Source organism: Prionailurus bengalensis, chromosome C1 (genome assembly GCF_016509475.1).
Source record: "Prionailurus bengalensis isolate Pbe53 chromosome C1, Fcat_Pben_1.1_paternal_pri, whole genome shotgun sequence".
NCBI lineage: Eukaryota > Metazoa > Chordata > Mammalia > Carnivora > Felidae > Prionailurus > Prionailurus bengalensis.
This window is the reverse complement of record NC_057345.1, coordinates 53,594,948-53,618,523: the sequence shown is the minus strand read 5'-3', so window position 1 is coordinate 53,618,523 and position 23,576 is coordinate 53,594,948. Positions and strand designations below refer to the sequence as shown.

The following is a 23,576-nucleotide window of genomic DNA, read 5'->3' as shown; positions in this document are numbered from 1 at the left end:
ATAGATGTGGTAGAAACAGAAAAGTCCCTATCTTGGACTTTGCTGTGTGGCTGCTTAAATAAGGGATATTTACTACACAGAAGGCCACATAGAATGTCAGTTTTCCCTTGGACCTCGAATGGGAGTTTCCTAATGGTTAAGGTGACCAGAAAAGCTACTGGGATTTGTGTCTAAATACAGATTTTCAATAGTTGAGTTAAGCGAACACAGACTGTGTCCTGTGTGGAGTGTCTTCTGTGTGCCCGGGCCGTGTGCTGGACACATAACAGTGTCCTTAGTGCCTCACAACACCCTGAGGGTCTGTGCACATCAAGTGCCTCTGGAGCCAGCTCAGAAGACTAGGTCACTGGGCCTTCCCTGTCCAGTGGCTCAGGAGAAGTCTGACCCCACGTCTCCTGAACACCCATCGCGCAGTGCCCTTTTCAGCCACGTCGTGGCGCCTGCCCCGCTGCCTGGGCCCGTGGCTGTCAGAGAATGCCATAGTCATCCTGCAGGTCCAGAAATAACCTTCCTTGTGGGCTATGTTTTCACGGAAACTGGGATCGATGTGTTGGTTCAGTAGTCCCCTGATACTTCCTTGTCTTAGCTCGGTAATAGAGGGGATGGCATGTGGGACCAAGAGAGGAGGGGCTGTGGTGGGTGGGGAAGGGGCGGGGGGGACAGTTCGCCGCCTGTAAGGTCGGACTGTGCTGTGTACCCCTGGGCTTCATGGGAACAGCATGAGGAGCAAGCGTCATCTTCTGAGTATTCCTGCTGGCCCGGGGTGGGGTCTTTTCTCATCAGGCACGTGCATCTTTCCTTCCAGGGCCACTTTGGGAAGGTTGAGCTCTGCAGATACGACCCTGAGGGTGACAATACCGGGGAGCAGGTGGCTGTCAAATCCCTGAAGCCTGAGAGTGGAGGTAACCACATAGCTGATCTGAAGAAGGAAATTGAAATCTTAAGGAACCTCTATCATGAGAACATTGTGAAGTACAAAGGCATCTGTACAGAAGACGGTATGTTGTGCAAAGTGGGGTTGGTGTGAAAACTAAGGGAGCTTCTGGGGTTATACGGCTAGTGCCACCAATCAAGGTGGCAAGTGGTATTTACTAATATCTTTTTTTACAAGCCGATATAACACCCACATATTATACTCTAAAACTGGTAATGAAATGATGTGGTTCATAAGTTTTAAAAATCAGTCATCTGTGGTTGTTCGCAGAGCACTGTTAGCTCAGGGGGTGCTGATGACTGGGTTCTGTACACACGTGTCACTATCTCTGTTCACTGCTGAGGATCCTGAGGTTCAGGGGCTTAAAGAGGTTAAGTAGCTTGCCTGGGATTCGGGGTGGGGAGTGACACTGAAATCAGTTCGGGGCCTGTGTCTCCTGATCCTGCACCCTCTACTCCCCCACAGTTCCTTCATCTGGCAGCCTTGTCCTGATGGGTGTTCTTTTCTTGACAGGAGGAAATGGTATTAAGCTCATCATGGAGTTTCTACCTTCAGGAAGCCTTAAGGAATATCTTCCAAAGAATAAGAACAAAATTAACCTCAAACAACAGTTAAAATATGCTGTTCAGATTTGTAAGGTAAAAAAAAAAAAGCATGTTAAAGATTAAAAAATCAGGCACTCTGTCCTGGGTAATTGGTTTGTAATTAGACTGCAGGGGGAAGCTTTCCAGTAATTGTACCTGAGTTCATATTGCTCTGCATGATTTGGATGAAAATTAGCCAGAACTGACAAAATGAGCTGAGTTGTTAATATGGGAGATTTAATATGTATTTCTTTGAATTGGGTTGGTTTTACTTACATTAAAGTAAAAACAACAACAACAGAAATGCGTGACAGGTAAATGAAACGGCATTTGTGCTTTCCTGAGATGCAGTGATGGATACAAAACACGGCCTGAACATTAGCAAATGACTCTACATTGACTTCTCTCCCTCAGGGGATGGACTACTTGGGGTCTCGGCAGTACGTTCACCGGGACTTAGCAGCAAGAAATGTCCTCGTTGAGAGTGAGCACCAAGTGAAAATTGGAGACTTCGGTTTAACCAAAGCCATTGAAACCGACAAAGAGTACTACACAGTCAAGGATGATCGGGACAGCCCTGTGTTTTGGTAACTGAATCTAATGTTATGTTAATGTCTTTTATTCCTCCTGCCTAAGTCAAGGTTAGAAAGAACTTAGAACATTTGGGATTGATTGAGCTTTGCCTTCAAGAAACCTCTTTTAGACTGTTTCCCTAAAAGCAACCCGCACAGAAATGCCTGAGGTTTATACGATACCATCTTCCAAGGAGTGGAGGACATGAGCCACCCAGTCAGCATCTCCAGCTTCCCAGGAGAGAGCATTCACTGACACAGTCCTTGCCCCCGTCAGTCGTTGCAGGGGTCACATGCTCACACAGAATGGGAAGGAGGTGATGAAGTAGGCTCTGACCAGTGCAGGGAGGTCCCAGACAGAGCAGAGCACAGCACGCCCAGTACACAACTTGGCTGTCTGCTTACAGATCACCGGGGTATCTTGGTCAGGAGGCTGCAGCCTGACTGACCCCTTGCAGCCTGGAGCACCATCCAGAGGAGAGGCTGTTTAAGCCCCTACTCCATGGCTCCTACAGAACAGAGCGGTTCCTCTGAGGTGCATCCTGCATAGACACAAACCTAGATCTCTCCCACCTGTGGAGCCTAAGCCTTATTCAGAATTCATCAGTGTGTATCAGGGTCCTGCTTTGTTGGGTACTAGAGATATGTGGTGAACAAGCAGACTGAGTTGAGAATTTAATGGATGGGACAGCCAATATCATAGTATCATTAGCATAGAAGGGTTCAGGCTTGGTTTTCTGGAAGTCTCGTAAACGTAAGATTTTAAAAAGATCCATGGGGGTTAGAAGGATGGTTAGAAGGCAGCATGTGTGACTAGCAAGAATGAGATGAGAGCAGTGACTGTCCCAGAACCTGAATCAGCTCGGTGTGGCTGGATCACGAAGTGGGAGGTCTCAAGGACTTGCTAAGGCAGAGCACTGGAAGCCGAGTCACAGAGCTAGCACTCCCTCTACCCCAAGAGTTTTGGGATACCATGAGAGGGTTTAAGAATGGCAGCTTTTGTTTAAAAAAAAAAAAATCACTGTGGGGGCACTGGGGTGGCTCAGTCGGTTAAGCGTCTGATTCTTGACTTAGGCTCAGGTCATGATCTCACAGTTGTGAGATCCAGCCGTGTCTGGCTCTGCACTGAGTATGGAGCCTGCTCGGGATTCTGTGTCTCTCTGCTCCTCCCCAGCAGGAGGGGTAGGGGTGGGGGTGGAGAATCTAAAAAGATCACTGTGGATGGGAGGGGAACAAGACTAGAGCCAGGGAGTCTGATGCAGCCAGAACTCATGAGGGTGTGAACTGGGACAGTGACATTGGGGCTTAAGAGGAGTAGGTTTGAAAAGTATTTAGAAAACTAGATATGGGGGGGGGGGGGCTCCATTTCTGTCTTGGGCAGTTGGGTATCATCTACTGGAACGGTTGACCTTGGAAGAGGGCTGGGCAGCGAGGTCATTGCTAATTTTGAACTTGAAAGAAAACCTGGGGCCTTCCGTCCTCTGCCACCTCCTCCTCGTGGACAACATGTGCTCCATGAAATGAGCGCAAACTAATATTTTAAAGTAACTCTGTGCTACAGAGAACCTGTAACAGTATTGTTGGACATGTCAGGTGTGTACTTCAGCATATGTGTGGTTAATGTATTAAACACCAAGAAAAACCAAAGAGGTGATTTTTCAGAATTACTCTATAATGTTTATTGAAATATCCTTCCCCGAAAAATGAAGTTTCATGTTCTGCATTCTTTCAGGTATGCTCCAGAATGTTTAATTCAGTGTAAATTTTATATCGCCTCTGACGTCTGGTCGTTTGGAGTGACTCTGCATGAGCTGCTCACTTACTGTGACTCCGATTCTAGCCCCATGGCAGTAAGTCTTCCTTGTCCCTTCATCTGAACCTCACACCCAGTTAAAATGTGTAAATTTTGTTCTTGCATAGACTCTAGTCAGTGTGTTATAATGGAAAGTGTCACTTTTCCATTTGATGTGGTTGCCACTTGACACTTATTTGTGGCTCTCTCAAGTCCTGTTTCACTACGAGCCGAAGTTCTAGAAAACAACACCAGTTTTCAAGGATCTTACCTGTGTGAGGAGTCCAGGGACAGTTTCCTGGGAAAATGGGGGAGCAGCGCGTAGGACCTTGGTTGAGCCTCATGTGTTCATAAATGAGATCATTGTCACTGGGACAGGCCCTTCAACCAGGGGAGGGAATGGTTGGTAGAGTCTGAGAGCTAGATTATAGACTAACCATTGAGAGTGAATCAAGATTTTGAACTCTCATTTACAGTTGGTAAGGAGAAGAGTCTGTTTATTAATTTCCAGTTAATTCTAGGAATTTTACCTTAACCTGGTGTTACATAAATATGTGCTAAAATATTTTCTTTGGTTTTACTTTACATAGTTGTTCCTGAAAATGATAGGCCCAACGCATGGCCAGATGACAGTCACAAGACTTGTGAACACGTTAAAAGAAGGAAAACGTTTGCCCTGTCCACCTAACTGCCCAGATGAGGTATTTGTGGGCCAATTTACAGTACTAAACTCAATTTGTATTATGTTTTCAGGGCTTGAACTCCTTGAGCAAGGGTTTGGGGGTAGAGGTGGAGGAGTGGAAAGTAGTAGAAAAGTAGTTTTTAAAGTAATTTTCTAAAGCTGGATCTCAGATCAGACGTCTGAAAAATCATCTTTGGGGCAGATGACAGCTATGCTGAAAGTAAGGATTCCCTCCAGAAGTAGGCTCACCTCAGCGAGCACCCTAAAGGAGCATATTCTGGTGTAGCTGGATTGTGACAAGTATGGGTACAGTTAACCCCTTGACCTTCGTGGCATTGGGGGCGCTGACCTCCTACAGCTGAAAATCTGAATGTAACTTTAGTGTTGACTGGAAGCCTTCCTGATAACAAGTAGCACGGTTCTGCAAATGTTTTTTATAGCGCTGTATTATATTTAGTCGAACAGCTCCGGGGATAACTGGACCCGCACAGCTCAAATCCGTGTTGTTCACAGGGCAACTGTAACTGTCCTGGAGTCCGTAGCATTTATGACACTTACTCGGTTTTCTGTATTCTCAAGTGAATTGAGCTTTTAAGACTTTCACTCGTACGTATTCTTCAGTGCATCTCAAAGGTCTAAGAACAACCAGTGAGGAAATGGGAGTCTATACTGAGATATAATGATGTGGATTTTTTGGAAGGTCAATTCATGAGCTTCTCAAATGTTAAGATCTAGGAAATGTGACAACTATAGTTCATAAATAATACTTTTAGTTAACAAGAGTAATGGAGTAATAAGGAAAGTGATCTACCTTTTTTTTTTTTTCCTTCTTACAGGTTTATCAACTCATGAGAAAGTGCTGGGAATTCCAACCAACTAATAGGACAACTTTTCAGAACCTAATTAAAGGATTTGAAGCACTTTTAGAAGCACTTTTAAAATAAGAAGCATGAATAGCCTTTAAACTCCTGTGTATCAAGTCCTCCTTCCCCTACCAATACCGAGCCATTTTAAAAAGAAATTTTAATGGAAAAAATTTGTATTTGGGCGTGTACAAGGCACACTGCAGTGCTCCTTATGTGTAAGTACTTCCCTCTTTAAATTTGGCACCAGTAACAAATGATGGCAACCACAACAACAGAAAGCACTTAAGCACTTCTCCTTTTGGAAAGAATACGTACCACCATTTTGTTTGGCTAGTTTACCATCACAGTTGCACAAGAGAAAACAAGAGGAGCTGACCCCAGCACTTGTTCCCAGCTGCCAGTTGATCTGAAACGCTTTTCCGGCAGATAAATTGAAGATAAAGATTGATGGACTTAGTACTCTAACCTGCCCTCGAATTTCAGTATCTATACAGTGATAGGCCAAGCATTCTTGAAATATTAGATACCAGTTAGTAGACCATTGTTTCTATACAAAGATGAGTGTATTCCTGTCACCAGTAGGACTTAAAGTTTGAGTTGTTTCTTCAGTGGCTTAGCTCCTGCCCCCTCGGGTGACCAAGTACTGATTTTTGAGAGAATGGCTCATACCCAGGGGGATGGCTGTGGAATAGATACTTTGCTGCATGTTCATTCTTGAGAACCAAGCCTGTGCCAGTGCTTTCCTAAACAGTGTATCTTTAATCAGAACTGACTCCAAGACCCTGGATACTGTCCTACATGCTTTTCAGAGATGCCCATGTAGATCCTTTTAGAACTCAACCTCTTTGGGGTAAGCTGTTCCAGCACTGGTTTTGGATGCAACCAGTCAATGTTTTAGTACCTGTCTACGAGAGTTCAGGATCTACTAGACCGTTTTCAGTTTGCTTGGATGTAGCTGGGTAATCCAAAATGTCTCATCTGATTCAGTGTGAACCGTAAGACCTTTATGACCAAGAATGAAAAACTCTGCCCAATGCTGTCTATCTGATGTCATTACTTTTCACCTTCTGAGCCTGAAAGAGTTCTGGATTGATGCAATGGCAACAATAAACTTGCCATTTAAATTTGTTCAATAACCCTACATCACCAAGGTCTCTGTCTGTATCAAACCTGTGGCCATTCTATATGCACTTTTGTTTACTCTTTATACAAATAAATATACTAGAGACTTCACATGCATATGCCTTTTAATATTAAGATATTTCACTTTCAAAGCATTCAGACAGTTTGTTTACATAGAAAAATAACAGTATAGACTTTGCAGAGGGTGGGGGAGTTTGGTAATGGTCCTCATTGCAAACACCTACCACTTGATTTATCTGTTATGTCCAATGATGACAGGGCACAGGCCAGTACAGATGGCAGATCCTCATGTGCTCTAATCCAGAATCTCTTTTCGTTCCTTCAACCTCTTTGTGCTTTCATTTTGCAGCTGTGATTTACATTTACTGTGGGAGAGGTGTGACTAAGCACTGAAAATGCTTAATGCACTGGGAGATGGGAAGGTGAAGTACAGAATGTGGAGAAACCATTATTCATCTGCTGAGTTAAAAACTGGTGCCACTTAGAGGCAGTTTACTTCTCAGACATTAGCTTTGTAGCTGTCATTTTCGAATAGAAGTTAATATGTGAAATGAATTAGACCGAGTAAATTTTTTTTACAAGTCCTACAATACGTGTACCAATTTTAAACTTCATAATTAAAATAGGGTACCTTATAGTCAAAACTTGTCTCCCAACCGAATTACTATTTAATCTGATTTCAGAAAGACTAGGATCATTGAGACGCCTAAACTCCATATCCTCAATTACAGTCTCGTAACAAGGAACAAACGTGGAAATGCCTAGACAGCAAAGGGTTTTTCAACACCAAAGTCTTCAGGAAATGGTGAAAGTTATATGCAATAAACACAACTCTTACAGAAGTAAATTGAATTACCTTTTCAGCCTAACACTACAAAAGAGTAAGAGACAAAGCAGAAAGTGAGGTACAACTCGCTAACTCAAAATCGTTACACTCTTACTCCATAGTACTCCTTCAGAAAGAGCAGTACTGAGTGTGGAAACAGGGCATTTGAGGATCAAAATAGGCCTCGTTGTAGCAATTAGATCATTACTAGTTTATGCCATGAAATCAGATGCAGAAACTATATTGCTTGCTGCTTACAAGCCTGTTGCAAAAGTTAAAGGATTAGGGAATTCGTGCTATTAGATCAAGGGTTAGCACACTTTCCCCACAAAAGGTCCAGACAATATTTTAGGTTTTGCAGACCATATGATCTCTGTCACAGCTACTCAGCACTGCCACGAGAGCACAAAAGTAGCCATAGACAGTATGTAAATGAACAGATTTGTGTTCCAATAAAATTTTATATAGACACTGAAATTTGAACTTCAAGAATTCAAATCTTTTCTACTTCACTTAAAAATATAAACATCACTCTCAGCTTGCAAACGATATAAAAACAGGGATGACTGAACTTGACCCCAGGGTATAGGCTGCCAACCCCTGAAATAACTTCACCAAAGCTACTTTTTTAAAAAATACCTTGTTTTCACAAAAGGTATAAATGGTACATAACATTAAAAGTAAAGCATCCGTAGTTGTGTATAACTTGGGTATCACTATCACTCTGGGTTTTATACTGCAGGGCTGGCATGGGGGTAATTAGTTTGCATTACCACCACTGCATTTTTGTACTCGCAATCTTATAGTTCTAGGAAAAAGTCCTAAAAAATCTATAAATGAGTTATTTCTAGGGAAAGTCAACTGAAATGCACACTGGCATATAAGAAACTCATTCTTCTAAGGCTCAGGAAACAAGACTGTTTCCCATTTATTGCTTCACACTTTTATATCTGGTGTCAAAATTATTCCCGGTCCTAGACAAGGAATACCGGAACATTGTTAAATTCTTCAATGGACTGTAAGTTAATACCACATTAAGATGCATCTAATTCTAATGGAAAATGTCCTCAATTGTCTTATTGCTACTTATTTTTTATTTGGCAATTCTGCTTGCTGCACTATACAGTTCCTTCTGGGAAATTAGAAACCCGTATTTAAAGGATATGGCTAGTCTGAATGTAGTTAAGGCAGCGATGAACAGCAGAGATACTGCAAAAAACCTTAGGAGGCTCTAAGGAGAAAACTTAACTCAGTATACACGCTTCTTTTTTAAGTAGGTTTCCATGTAATATGCTCCTGTGCCCTGAGGATGCTGGCCAACAAATTCCACGGAACCGCCTTCTGGGGCAGAGAGGAGAGATGATGAACCTCGTTTTTCATTTCTTAAAGAGGACACCTAGGAGAAAAAAGCACAATTGATGTAAATACCTAAATTAAAAATTGGTTTATTCCTTAAGGATGTTTGTAAGAAAGGCAATTCTTCTGATTTGGTATAAAAACAAAATAGGATAAATAACAAAGCTATCAAAAAATTACACAAACTCCTTTAGGAAAACAAATTAGGATTTCTAATTCAAAATCACTTGAGGGACTGTTTGAAAAATATGAACCAGCCTCTGAGTGTTCTCTCAACACTTTGGGGAAAGAAAAAAAGCAACTGCCGTTGCCTCTGCTCCCCCCACCTGGCTAAAGCACACTGAATCAGAATGGCAATGCTAGATGCCAGTATTCCTCTGAGAAAGGCGACTGGCTAAGAAACTGAACTGCATATCAGATTAGAGGATGGGTCTGTCTGGATATTTAAAAAGTGGTAACAAACTAGTAGGTGGAAAAGCACAATGGTTCCAGACCCCAGCGGAACAGAGGTGTGCACAGGGGATTCGGAACAGCTTCCAGGGCTTGGAGGGAGATGGCGCAACAGGAAGATCCCGGGCCCACCTCGTCCCACAGAGGCAACAACTACATCTATGCAACTGCCTCTGAGGACGGCCTGAAGACTGACACAACTGAGTCTCCACAGCTAATCGTACAGAGAAGGCTACGTTGCAAAGGGTAGGAGGAGCAGAAATGCAGTCTGGAACCAAAGCCCTGGCACAACTGCCCACAAACGGGAGGGACGTCATCAGCACAGAGGAGTGAGGGGATCAGCGCACACACCGAGCACCCTCAGGACCTGCACCGGGAAGGGGAGTTTCCATACGTCTGGCTTTCAAAATCAGCAAGGTTTAACTCTAGGAGAGCTGGAAGGCTGTAAGAAACGGAGTCCCCACCCTTGAAGAGCTAGTAAGCTAAAAACGGCCCAAGATACAGCACAAAAGACACCGTCTGAAAAGCACCTGGGCCTATACGTGGAGATTTACTGACTAGTTTTAGGATATGTGCCAGTGGGGCAGGCATCTGCAGGGGCTTTCTCTGGAAATCAAAGTGCTGACAGGTGCCATTTTTGTTGCCCCTCCTCAGCCTAGATAGCCAGAGGCTTTCAGGACTCGGTTCTAGCACTCTTTACCCTGCTAGCACCACCTGACCCCAGTGTCATTCCTCTGTGGACCTGCCCTGGGCAGGGGAGGGAAGCAGACCCACCCAACCAGCACACCTGCAGTAGTCACGGCGGCTCACTACCTCGCAGATAGCCGAGCCGAGCACCCACCCTGCCCACCAGCGAGCCCCCGGTCAGGCCCCCAAGCCAGCAGCACAGGAGGCAGACCCTGCCCACCGGCACACCCATGGTAGCTGCAACCAGGCCTCACCGGGAACGAGCCCTGCATACCAGTGCACCTGCAGTGGTCACAGCTCAGCCACAACAGGAAGGCACATGTAGCCACACAGAGGACGTTCCTGGAGTCCTCGGTTCTAGTGACTAGGGATTCCTCTACAGTTTACAACAGGACCCCACCACTTTCAAGATCAGGAGACATAGCTGACCTACTTAACACATAGACACAAGCACAGAGTTGGATAAAATGACAGAGGACTATGTCCCAAATGAAGACAAAAATAAAACAGAGGTAAGCAATATGCCTGATGAAGAGTTCAAAGTAATGGTCATATACTCACCAGACTTCAGAGAAGAGTGGATGAACTCAGAACTTCAACAGAGAGAGAGAAAATATAAAAACCAATCAGAGGTGAAGAATACAATAGCTGAAATGAGAAATACACTAGTGGGAATCAACAGATTACAGGATGCAAAAGAATGCATCAGGGATCTAGAAGACAGGGCAAGGAAGCAACCAAGCTGAAGAGCAAAAAGAATAAATAATGGCAGGTTAAGAGACCTCTGCAACATCATCAGTATAATAAAATTCACATTATAGGGATCCTAGAAGGAGAAGACAGAAGGAGGCACAACTTATTTGAAGAAATAACATCTGAAAACTTCCCTAATTTGGGAAAGGAAATAGACATTCAGGTCCAGGAAGCACAGAGAGCCCCAAATAAGATGAACCCAAGGATGTCCACACCAAGACTCATAATAATTAAACTGCAAGAATTAAAGATGAAGAGAGAATCTTAAAAACAAGAGATAAACAGTCACAAGGGAAACCCCATAATTATGGCTATCATCTGATTTTTCAGCAGAAACTTTACAGTCCAGAGGAAAGGGCAGGATATATGCGAAGTGCTGAGGGGATAAAACCTACAACCAAGAACACTATATTTGGCCTTATAAGAAATATCAAGGGGAATTCTTTAACTACAAGAAAAGTATGAAAGGAAAACTCTTACTGGTAAAAATAAACAGAGCGGGTCACCTGGGTGGCTCAGTCACTTAAGCATCTGACTTCAGCTCCGGTCATGATCTCACGGTTCATGAATTTGAGCCCCACATTGGGCGGACAGCTCAGAGCCTAGAGCCTGCTTCAGATTCTGTATCTCTTTCTCTCTCCGCCCCTCCCCTGCTCATGCTTTCTCTGTCTCAAAAATAAACATATAGTAAAGGGGCGCCTGGGTGGCGCAGTCGGTTAAGCGTCCGACTTCAGCCAGGTCACGATCTCGCTGTCCGTGAGTTCAAGCCCCGTGTCGGGCTCTGGGCTGATGGCTCAGAGCCTGGAACCTGTTTCCGATTCTGTGTCTCCCTCTCTGCCCCTCCCTCGTTCATGCTCTGTCTCTCTCTGTCCCAAAAATAAATAAACGTTGAAAAAAAAAATTAAAAAAAAAAATAAATAAAATAAAATAAACATATAGTAAACGTAGTAGATCAATCACAAAACTAGTGAGGAGATTACAATGCAGAAGTAGTAAAATCAATTATATGCACAAAAATTAGTCAAGGGATACACAAAATAAAAAGATACAGAATAAGATATCAAATATATAAAATGTGGAGGAAGGAGTAAAAATGTCATGCTTTTATAATATGTTTGAATGTAAGTGACCATCAACTCAATATAGACTGCTACATACACATAGGATGTTACATATGAACCCAATGGTAACTAAAAACCTGTAACAGACAAGAAGAGAAAAGAATCTAAGCATAACACTAGAGAAAGCCATCAAACCATAAGGGAAGAGAGCAAGAGAAAAAAGGAACAGAGAACTACAAAAAATAAGTAAAATGACAAGAATACATACCAATCAATAACTTTTAAGTTAATTTTGTGGGGTGCCTGTGTGGCTCAGTCAGTTGGGCGTCTGACTTTGGCTCAGGTCATGATTTCACAGTTCATGGGTTTGAGACCCATGTTGGGCTCTGTGCTGACAGCTCAAAGCCTGGAGCCTGCTTCGGATTCTGTGTCTCCCTCTCTCTCTGACCTTTCCCACTCACACTGTGTGTCTTTCTCCCTTTTTTTCTCTCTCTCAAGAATAAACATTAAAAAAAAAAGTTTATTTATCTTGAAAGAGAGAGCAAGCAGGGGAGGGGTAAAGAGTAAGAATCCCAAGCAGGCTTTGCACTATCTGTGCAGAGCCCGACTGCAGGGTTCGAGTCCATGAACCATGAGATCATGACCTGGGTTGAAATCAAGAGTCAGACGCTTAACTGAGCCACCCAGGTGCTCCTCCATCATTCTTTAAATGTAAGTGGACTAAATGTGCCAATCAAAAGACATAGAATGGATGAAAAGAACAAGACCCATCTATATGCTGCCTACAGAAGACTCACTTTAGATCTAAAAACATATACAGACTAAAATGAAGAGACAGAAAAAAGCTAGTCCATGTAAATGGAAGCTAACAAACAAAAACCAAACACACAGCTGGGGTATCAAAACTCAGATAAAATAGACTTTATGTATCTTTTTGAGGAGTGGGGGAGGGCATGGTGAGCGATGGACAGAGAGAGAGAATCCCACGAGGGAAAGAGAAGTGGGCCTCAACCAAAGTGGGGCTCGTGCTCACCTCAAGCAGGGCACAAGCTCACCCAATAAGGAACTTGAACTTACAAACCATGAGATTATGACCTGAGCTGAAATCAGATGGTTAATCAACTAAGCCACCAGGCATCCTCAGATAAAATAGACTTTATTTATTTATTTATTTTTCAATGTTTATATTTTTATTTTTGGGACAGAGAGAGACAGAGCATGAACGGGGGAGGGGCAGAGAGAGAGGGAGACACAGAATCGGAAACAGGCTCCAGGCTCTGAGCCATCAGCCCAGAGCCGGACGCGGGGCTCGAACTCACGGACCGCGAGATCATGACCTGGCTGAAGTCGGATGCTTAACCGACTGCGCCACCCAGGCGCCCCTAAAATAGACTTTAAAACAAAGACTTTCACAAGAGAAAAAAAAAGGTCATTACATATTGATAAGGGAATCAATCCGAGAAGACATAACAATTGTAAATATTTATGTGCCCAACTTAGGTATACCTAAATATATAAAGCAAATATTAACAGGCATATAGGGAAAAACTGACAGTAATACAATAAGAGTGGGGGATGTTAAAACACTACTAAAAAAGATAAAAACAAAAAAAACATTACTTACATCAATGGATAGGTCACTCAGACAGAAAAATGAATAAGTAGCTTTGAATAAAACTTTAGACCAGATAGACCTAACAGATGTATACAAAACATTCCACTCCAAAAGAGCAGAATACACATTCTTTTCAAGGGTACATGGAACATTCTCCAAGACAGATTTTATGATAGGCCACAAAACAAGTCTCAATAAATTTAAGAAGACCAATATAAGGAGCATCTAGCTGGCTCAGTCAGAAGAGCATGCAACTCTTGATTTGGGGGTCGTGAGTTCAAGCCCCAAGTGGGGTGTAGAGATTACTTAAATAAACAAAACTTAAAAAAAAATAGAAGATATTATATCAAGTATCTTTCCTGATCAGTACAGTATAAAACTAGAAATCAATTAGAAGAAAAAAAAAACGGGAAAAAACACAAACACATGTAGACTAAATAACATGTTAATAAACATCCAGTAAGCCAATGAAGAAATCAAAGAAGATACCAAAAAAAAAAATATCTAGACACAAATGAAAATGGAGACACTACAGTTCAAAATCTTTAGGATACAGCTAAAGCAGTTCTAAGAAGGAAGTTTACAGTAATACGGGAAAAATGGGTGATGGGCATTAAGGAGGGCATTTGTTGGGATGAGCACTAGCTGTTATGTATAAATGATGAATCATTGGAATCTACTCCTGCAGTCAAGACTACACTGTATATGAGCTAACTTGAGAATAAAAACAAAGAGAAAAAAAAAACAAGAAAAACCTCAAATCGACAATCTAACATTATGCTTAAAGGAACTAGAATAAGAAGAACAAAGCCCAAAGTTAGAAGGAAAGAAATAATAAAGATCAGGATGGAAAGAAATGAAATACGTACTCGAAAAATAACAGGAAAGATCACTGAGACTAAGAACTTGTTCTCTAAAAAGATAAAATTGATAAACCGTTAGTCAACTAATCAATTAAAACTCAAAATTGAAAACAAAAGAGAAGTTATAACTGATATCACAGAAATACAAAAAATTATAATTACTACAGAAAATTATGTCAACAAATTGGATAGACTACAATAAATTCCTTGAAACATATAATCTTCCAAGACTGAATCAGAAAGAAATAGAAAATCTGAGCAGACCAATTATTGGTAACAAAATTGAATTAATAATCAAAAGATTCCCAATAAAAAAGTCTAAGAGCAAATGCCTTACAGGTGAATTCTACCCAACAGTTAAAGTGGTGTTAACACCTATTCTCAAACTATGCCAAAAAATAGGCAGGAAGGAATTAGGAAGGAATGCTTCCAAATTTCATTCTATATGGCCAGCATTAACATGATAGCAAAAAAGCATACAAAGATACTACCAAAAAACAAAATTACAGGTCAATATCCTTCATGAACATAGTTGCAAAAATCCTCAGCAACATATTAGCAAACCAAATGTAAAAATACATTAAAAGAACAGTACACCATGATCAAGTGGGATTTATTCCAGGAATGCAAGGATGGTTCAATAGGTAAAATCAATCAGAATGATATACCGCATTTACAAAGGGAAGGATTAAAATCATATGATTATCTCAACAGATGCAGAAAAAGCATTTGACAAAATTCAAGATGAATTCATGATAAAACTCAATAGAGTGGGTGTAGAGGGAACATAGCTTAAAAAAGGCCATATATGACAAACCCACAGCTAACATCATACTAAATGGTGAAAAACATAACTTTTCTTCTAAGATCAGGAACAAGACAAGGATGTCCACTCTTGCCACTTTTATTCAACGTACTATTAGAAGTCCTAGCCATAGCAATCAGACAAGAAAAAGAAATTAAAGGCATCCAAAACAATAAGGAAGAAATTAAAATGTCACTATTTGCAGATAATAGGCTACTATACATAGGAAACCCTAGAGACTCCACAAAAAACTATCAAAATTAATACATGAATTCAGGAAGGCTGTGTAATACAAAATCAATATGCAGAGATATGTTGCATTTCTATACACTAATAATGAAAGAGGAAGAAAGGGAAATGAAGAAAATTCCCATTTACAATTGCATCAAAAAGAATCAAATATCTAGGAATAAATCTAATCAAGGAGGTAAAGACCTATCTCCTGAAAACCATAAGACACTGATGACAGAACTCAAAGGTGACAGAAGTACATGGAAAGAGATAATTTTCATGGGTAGAAGAATACTGTTAAAATGTCCACACTACCCAGAGCAATCTATCAAAATACCAACAGTATTTTTCACAGAGCTATAGCAAAATAAATAATCAAATCCAAAAATTTTTACAGAACCACGAAAGATCCCAAATAACCACAACAACCTTGAGAAAGAAGAACAAAGCTGGAGGGATCACAATCCCAGATTTCAAATTATATTAAAAAGCTGTAATAATCAAAACAGCATGATATTAGCATAAAAATAGATACATAGATCAATGGAATAGAATTGAGAGCCCAGAAATAAACCCATGTTGATATGGTCAATTGATCTAGAACAAAGAAGGCAAAAATGTACAATCAAGCAAAGATAGTCTCTTCAATAAATGATGCTGAGAAAACTGTGCAACTACATGCAAAGCAATGAAACTGGATCACCTTCTTACATAATACACAAAGTAAATTCAAAATAGATTAAAGGGGCACCTGAATGGCTCAGTCGGTTGGGTGTCCAACTCTTGATTCTGGCTCGGGTCATGATCTCATGGGTTCATAAGTTTGAGCCCTGCATCAGTTTCCTTGTGCTGACAGTGTGGAACCTGCTTGGGATTCTCTTGCTCTCCCTCTCTCTCTGCCCCTCCTGTGCACACTCTCTCGCTCTCTTTCAAAATACATAAACAAACTTAAAACAAAATGGATTAAAGACCTAAATGTGAGACCTGAAACCACAAAACTCCTAAAAGGAAGCATAGGCAGTAATCTCTTCGATATCAAACTTGGCAATATTTTTCTGGATATGTCTCTGCCAAGGAAAATAAAAGCAAAAAACCCCAACACAAACAAACAAAAAGCACAATTGGGATTATATCGAACTAAAGAGCTTTTTGCACAGTGAAGGAAACCATCAACAAACAAAAACCAAACCCACCTTCTCTTCCAGCCCACTCCAAGTCACTAGTATCTTCCTAGAAGAAGTTTTTACACATGTCTGTGCCCCAGCTTTTCTAGCTGCTATTCAAGGTATGGTCCCTGGATTGCCTGATTCTGATAGCCAACAAGACACAATATTCATGAGTCCCACAGCACTGTAGCAAACAGAAAACAATTTCTTAATGGATGCAGGGATATCCTCTCTACTCCCCACCTATGACTACACACCTGGGCCCAGCACAGAGGAAAGAGGCAAAAACTTCCATTTATATTTCTCCCTGGAAGAAGTTTAACTACATACTTTCTCAGCTGCTGCCTGAATGTCCAGAATCTAATCAGCTTGCATCTAGGTGCTAACTGAAATTCATCCTTTTGGGATACTGACAAGTCTTAGCACAATCTCAACTACAGGGAGTCATAAGAACAAGGAAGAAAACTTGGTCAATCACAAACGTTTGAGGGACAACTAAGAGCTCAGGCCAGGTTCATCCCCTATACGAGACCATTCTAGCAAGACTGGGAGAGGTGGCTGTTTTATCTAATGTGCAAAAACAGAGAGAGACAGAGAGTCAAGGAAAATGAAGAAACAGAAAAATGTGTTGCAGACAAAAGATCAAGATAAAGGTCCAGAAACAGATTGTAATTAAAAAGAGGTAAGTGGTTTACCTGAAAGGAGTTCAAAATAACAGTCAAAAATAATGCATGAACAAAGTGAGAATTTCAACAGAGACAGAAAAAATTTTAAAAGTACAAACAGAAAATTCAGAGCTGAAGAATACAACTCAACTGAAAAAAAAATTCAATAGAAAGTTTCAACAGCAGATTAGATCACCCAGAAAAAAAGCATTAATGATCTTGAAGACAGATCAGTGGAATTAATCCAATCAGAGATGGAAAAAAAAAGAAGAGAGCTTAAGAGACATATGAATCACCATCAAGTAGATCAATATAAGAAGGGAAGGAGAGAACAAAAGGGGCAGAAGACTTTTTCAAAGAATTAATGGATGAAAATTTCCCTGCCCTGAGGAAAGAGACATCAAGATCTATAACACCCAAAGAGTACCATACAAGATGAATTAAAAGAGACATACACTGAGACATATTACAATTAAATTATGAGACATTAAAGACAAGGAGAGACTCTTAAAAACAGCAAGAGAAAAGCATGTTTTTAATGAAAGGAAACCCCATAAGCAGATTTTCCAGAAAACCTGAGACAGTAAAACTCCTAGAAGAAAACAGGTGGTGAGCTCCTTGGCATCAGTCTTGGTGATGATTTTGGGGTTTAACACCAAAAGTAAAGGAAACAAAAGTAAAAACAGAGAAATGGGAGCTCAAGAAACCAAAAAGCTTCTGCCCAGCACAGGAAAACCATCAACAAAATGAACAACCTACTAAAGGAGAAAATATGTGCAAATCATATATCTAATAATGGGTTAATGTCCAAAATATATAAAGTACTCACACAACTCAACAGCAAAAAACAAAACAAAACCCAACTCTATTATAAAATGGACAGAAGATATGAATAGACAACTGTCCAAAGAAGACATAAGATGGCCACTAGGTACATGAAAAGATGTTCAATGGCAGGAACACAGGAGCATGTGATGGGACATATCAGCTGGTCCAGGGAAGACAGCAGCAAACAAAGTTAGAAAGACATGCCAGCCTCAACCATGGAAGGAGTGAAAATGAGGTATCACCTCACACTTATTAGAATGGCTATTATCAAAAACACAGAAGATATTAATTATATTGGAATTAAAAAGCTTAACAAAAAAAAGATAACAAGCATTGGTGAAGATGTGCAGAAAAGGGAGCATTTAGGCACTACTGGGAATATAAATTGGTGCAGCCACTATGAACAAAACTATGGAGGTTCCTCAAAAAATTAAACTACCATTTGATCCAGTAATTCTACTTTTGAGTATTTATCTGAAGGAAATGAAAACATTAACTCACAAGTGGTATCTGGGCCCCCATGTTCATTGCAGCATTATTTACAATAACCAAGACATGAGTTGGGGCACCTGGGTGGCTCAACCAGTTAAGCGTCCGACTTCAGCTCAGGTCATGATCTCAAGGTTTTTGAGTTCAAGCTCTGCATCGCACTCTGTGCTGACAGCTTGGAGCCTGGATCCTGCTTGGGATTCTGCGTCTCCCTCTCTGTCTGCCCCTCCCCCACTCATGCTCTGCCTCTCTCTCAAAAATGAACAAACATTAAAAAAAAAAAAAAAAGACATGAAAGCAACCTAAGTGTCCATCAATGGACGAATGGGTACAGAGAATCTCTTTCTCTCTCTCTCTTTCTCTCTCTCTCTCTCTCATACACACACACACACACACACACACACACACACACACGAAGGGAGGGGGCGAGAAAGAGAAAGGGAGAAAAAGAAATATTAGCCATAAAAAAGGAGAAAATCTTGTCATTCGTGACAACATAGGTGGACCTTGAGGGCATTATGATAAATAAGTCAGACACAGAAAGGCAAATACTGCATGACCTCACTTATATGTGGAATCTAAAAAACAAGCAGAACAAAGCCAATTAAACTATAGATACAGAACACAGATAGGTGGTTGCCAGAGATGGTGGGGGATGGGGAGTGGGATGGGTGAAATGGGTGAAGGTGGTTAAAAGGTACAAACTTCCAGTTAACAGATAAATAAGTCCTGGAGACATCATGTACAACATGGCGACTAATACCGTATTGCATATTTAAAAGTTGTGAGAGTAGACTGTAAACACTCTCATCACAAGAAAAAAAGAAATTTGTAACTATGTGTGGTGATGGATGTTAAACTAGACTTACTGTACTGAACATTTCACAATATATGCAAGTATCATGTTGTAAACCTGAAATCAATATAATGTTATATATCAACTGTATCTCAATTAAAAAAAAAAGAGAGGTTCCACCCTAGATAAAGATTGCCTGCAACAAAATCGCGTACTGAGACTGGGATTCCTCCAATATCAAGCCTCTAATTATTCCCTTCATCTGCCTTTTGCTGGAGTCCCTCTGTTGGTGATCTTCCTGCGTGTCAGACTGTGCACAGTATCACTGTCAGACCCTTAGCTTCAGGTATAAAGAACTCTTTTTCTTATTAGTGTTCTTCCTCTAATAAATGGTTAGTCCATTAAATTAAATTTTGAAAAGCTACTTATTTGACAGCCCAATTCATTTTTCAAAGATGACAGGGAGAGAAATAATACCTCACTCCGGGGTCTAGAAATCATACACTTTGAATTCCTTCCCCTTGAATCTTCCTGCTATGAAGTAATCCATGTTTCATGTCTTAGTATAAAGCAAATCAATACTTTGAATTTTTCTCTCTTTCTCTATACTATCTTTATTCTCAGAAGCCAGGTAGGAAATTATGTGCTTCCACCGAAAGGACTTCCCAGTTGTGTACCGTGTATGTGTGTGTGTGTGTGTATACACACACACACACACACACACACATATATATATATATATACTTCAGTGGTATATATATATATATATCTCAATGGTATATATATTCTTACTTCAATGGTGTGTATGTATATATATACACACACCATTGAAGTAAGAATCAAGTGAGCTGTAGGAGATCAGCAAAACACTCCACTGAGCAGCACAAGAATTAGCAGTAAGAAGAGGAAATGAAAATGGACATCATTATCACCCATATGATACTGGGAGCAAACGAAATTTTTCTGATACATTCTATCAAAAATATCTAATTTTTAGTGAAAGGATTGTTGGGTACAATGGGAGGTGATGATAATTAAGATTTTTGAAACAAAGCTCAGTGTTCTAGGAGAAGTAATCTGGATCAGAAAGGGGGGGACCACAAAAGAGGGGAAGAGTATATGTAAAACAGGCAAATACTCTTCCCTCTATTTCATATTCGTAGGTCACAGACACCCATTTCTTTGTGGACAACTATTGAGGTCACTGGGCTGTGTGCTATACAGTTACCTAGAAAAATGAAGTTTGGACTGTGCCCTCTAACAGCTCATATCATAGGGGAAGTAAGAAAAGTACAAAACTTATTTCTAAAAGGAGAACACCACCATGCCAAAAGAGAAATAGAGGCAAAGTGCTCAAGCGTTTTCATAGAAGGGAAAATGGGAGAGGAAGGTTTGAGAGATAAAGTTTCACGGATGAGAAGGCATCAGAATTTGGATTTGGAGATGATACTGGGTATGGACATGAGGAGACCGGGAATGACTGTTCTAGCAGAGAGGAAATGCCTGAGCAAAAGGCAGGTAGTAAGAACTCACGGGCCTGTGATGGGGCAGAGCGGCTGGTCCGTGGAAGAGCGTAGGGGCAAATGAGGTTGGAAAGGCAAGCTGGCCTCAGTCATGGAGGGGCTGGAATGCCAGGCTAAGATTATAAGCAGAATAATCTATTTGATCTTGGAATCTAGAAAAATTAATAAGCAGCTCTATTACAAATATGGTAATCAAAGAGATAGGCACTAGATATATGCATGTGGGCAAACACACAGATTATATGTGACTTAAAACCTTGATTAAAATTTTACAAGAAAGAAAGTGATATAGTCTGAAAATCTGAAAAAACAATTTGATGGGCATTTATGCACTGGAGACACTAAAGAAAGGTCCTGAGTAGAAGAGAATGTCTACTATTCAGGTGGGGATCAAATTAGCAAAATATCCAAACCATAATACATCTGAAAGACAAACTGACAAAATTTAATTATGATGATAGTCTACACTGTATCACCGACATCGGCCCTGTGCAGTAAGCAAAAAAGGAACGATCTCCAGTGAATAGGTGTGAAAACAGAAGCTTGGATAACTTACGGGACTTGCCTGAAATCACAAGGTTATTAAATGTTAGAGCCATGAATCCAACTCATTTTTTCTCATGTTGGTGTCCTTTACATTATTCCAATCTTCCTTATTTTTAAAAATGCATTTTTTTTTCTTTGCACACAATTACTGTGAGGCCCATTCTGTACTTATGCAATTGCTATTTTATTTTTGCGTTTGAAGAAGTATTTTCTTCCTTTAATTAAAGTATTTTTATCTTCACGTAAATGGAGACTAATTTTCTTTTATTTCCATGTGAATTTGGAATATCACGGTTTCTTTTTGACAGGCAAAGTTGTATATTTAAGATGTGTCTTAAGCTCAATATTTAGGTTCACTTCAGGAACAGAACTTAAGGCTAGTTTTTAAAAGCTCACGGAAGAATTCATGAAAACAGCATCTTGAATATCCCTCAGTGAGATTCCTTTGGGCTTTTTTTTTTTAAGTCTATTTATTTATTTATTTAGAGAGAGAGCACATGCACAAGTGGGGAAGGAGCAGAGAGAGAGGGGAGGAGAGACAGAAGCCCAAGCAGGCTCTGCACCACCATGCAGAGCCCAATGCGGGGCTCCATCTCGTCAACCACAAGGTCATGACCTGAGGTGAAGTCGGACACTTAATTGACTAACTGAGCCACCCGGGCGTCCCACTTTGGGGCAATTTATAGTGAATCTGATTCAGCTCCTCGGCTACTGGTCCAAATTCACAACGTTTATCACTCGCCCTCTTCCGAAAGGAATGCAACGACTTAGTGTCCTCTAAATATACAAATTGTTTTTTGGAAAATTCTGCCTCCACTTAGGGCTCCTCAACCTCACCTTAACCTTTAGCCCCACTTTACTTCTCCAAGTCTTGTCTTACTAGAGAAGTCAGAGGAGATGGAAAGCCGAAAATGAACAACTGCACAGGTTCTTCTAGAATCTGAATCAAACCCTTAATATTCCTTTCTTATGGTTTCAAGTCCAGCTTTTTGGACTTTATACCTAAACAAACATGAATTCGTTCCTCTTTTCTGCATTAAGCATAAAATTTTATTTAAGTACAGTTTTTCTCTTTTCCGCAGTTAAAAATGTTTTAAAACCCACTTTCCTTTATTTTCTGACATTCAGGATACAACAATAAAATGTCTCTTCCTTACATATATGCATAGATGTTTTCAATTTTCACATTAATTTTTGCTTCTCAGCTACTTGCGTTTCTTCATGAGTAACATTACGTCTTAACTTTGAATTGAAGGACTGATCCTCCAAAAGTATTGTAGCACGTTCCAAAAAATAAAAGTAAAATTTCAGTGCCCCACTAGTTTCAGCGTACCAAGGTATACAAATTCTATACCTTAGGTTTAAGTATGTTTTTTTAAAAAAAAAATTTAGTGAGAGTGTGCACGCACGTGTGCGAGAGAAAAGTGAGCGAGCGTGACAGAAAATTGTAAGCAGGCTCCACACTCATCGCAGAGCCTGACATGGGCCTTGATCTCACCACTGTGAGATCACGACCTGAACTGAAATCAAGAGTTGGACAAGTAACCAAGTGAACCACCCAGGCGCCCCTAAGAATGCTTAATAAGCACTCTCAAAATATCAAAATACACACATTAAAATCCTTTGAAAAATTAGACTAACAAGTCAGAGTAGCAATTCAAAACTAGCTTTAAATTGCACACTCATTTTATTGATTTTTTTAACGTTTAAAAAACTGATTTGGTTTATAAACAAAAGATTTTAAAGCAGTGAGGGTAACTAAATCAATTCCAAATTATTGTTTTCCTTTAATTACAGTTTTTAGCAAAAATCATTTTTAAAGTATTTTCTAAATTATTGGCTAGAGTTAATATAATCTGTGATTTCATAATTATTGTTTCAAGTAGACTTAGGTTTTTAAAAACATTCTATATGTTCGTGTTTGTCACGAGATTCCTTTTGTCACAAAAAATTTTGGCAGGTCTCCCTGTACTATTTTCCCACTAGGTGGCAGCATTGGGCTCCATGTTAAAGGACTGAACGCGAAGCGGACCTTTTTGTTCATTTTTTAGTTTTATTTCCTATTTCCTCATCACACAGTCTTAGCACACATTCTGTGGTGGATTCCCTAAAACAGGCAATCGGCTTCCTCGCAGGAAACACCCCGGTAACCAAGGGCAACACAAGAGTATAACAGGCAGGTAAATCGTGTTCTCTTAACCTGCGACATACCAGACGGCAAGTGTCCCCTGAAAATCCCAAATCACAATTTTAACAGTCCTATGACACAGCAGAAATAATTCTTATATTATTCTTTACATAATTAAAACTAATTACTAAGTCAAACTGAAAAGATACTTAAGT

General features: G+C 40.4%; 2 protein-coding genes across 6 annotated transcripts in view; one reads left to right on the top strand and one right to left on the bottom strand.

Moving 5' to 3' along the window:
• The window catches only part of JAK1 (Janus kinase 1), a 237,332-nt gene extending 230,669 nt beyond the window's left edge, over positions 1 to 6,663 (top strand). For all 4 annotated transcript variants that reach the window (XM_043575179.1, XM_043575182.1, XM_043575181.1 and 1 more), the window contains 6 exons: positions 806 to 998; positions 1,448 to 1,572; positions 1,933 to 2,105; positions 3,823 to 3,940; positions 4,473 to 4,583; positions 5,401 to 6,663. In XM_043575179.1, coding sequence (XP_043431114.1) covers positions 806 to 998; positions 1,448 to 1,572; positions 1,933 to 2,105; positions 3,823 to 3,940; positions 4,473 to 4,583; positions 5,401 to 5,508 — 828 coding nt within the window. In that variant the 3' untranslated portion in view covers positions 5,509 to 6,663. The remainder of the gene's footprint in view (positions 1 to 805; positions 999 to 1,447; positions 1,573 to 1,932; positions 2,106 to 3,822; positions 3,941 to 4,472; positions 4,584 to 5,400) is intronic.
• Positions 6,660 to 23,576, bottom strand: part of RAVER2 (ribonucleoprotein, PTB binding 2) — a 93,233-nt gene continuing 76,316 nt past the window's right edge. For both annotated transcript variants that reach the window (XM_043575184.1, XM_043575183.1), the window contains exon 12: positions 6,660 to 8,795. In XM_043575184.1, coding sequence (XP_043431119.1) covers positions 8,649 to 8,795 — 147 coding nt within the window. In that variant the 3' untranslated portion in view covers positions 6,660 to 8,648. The remainder of the gene's footprint in view (positions 8,796 to 23,576) is intronic.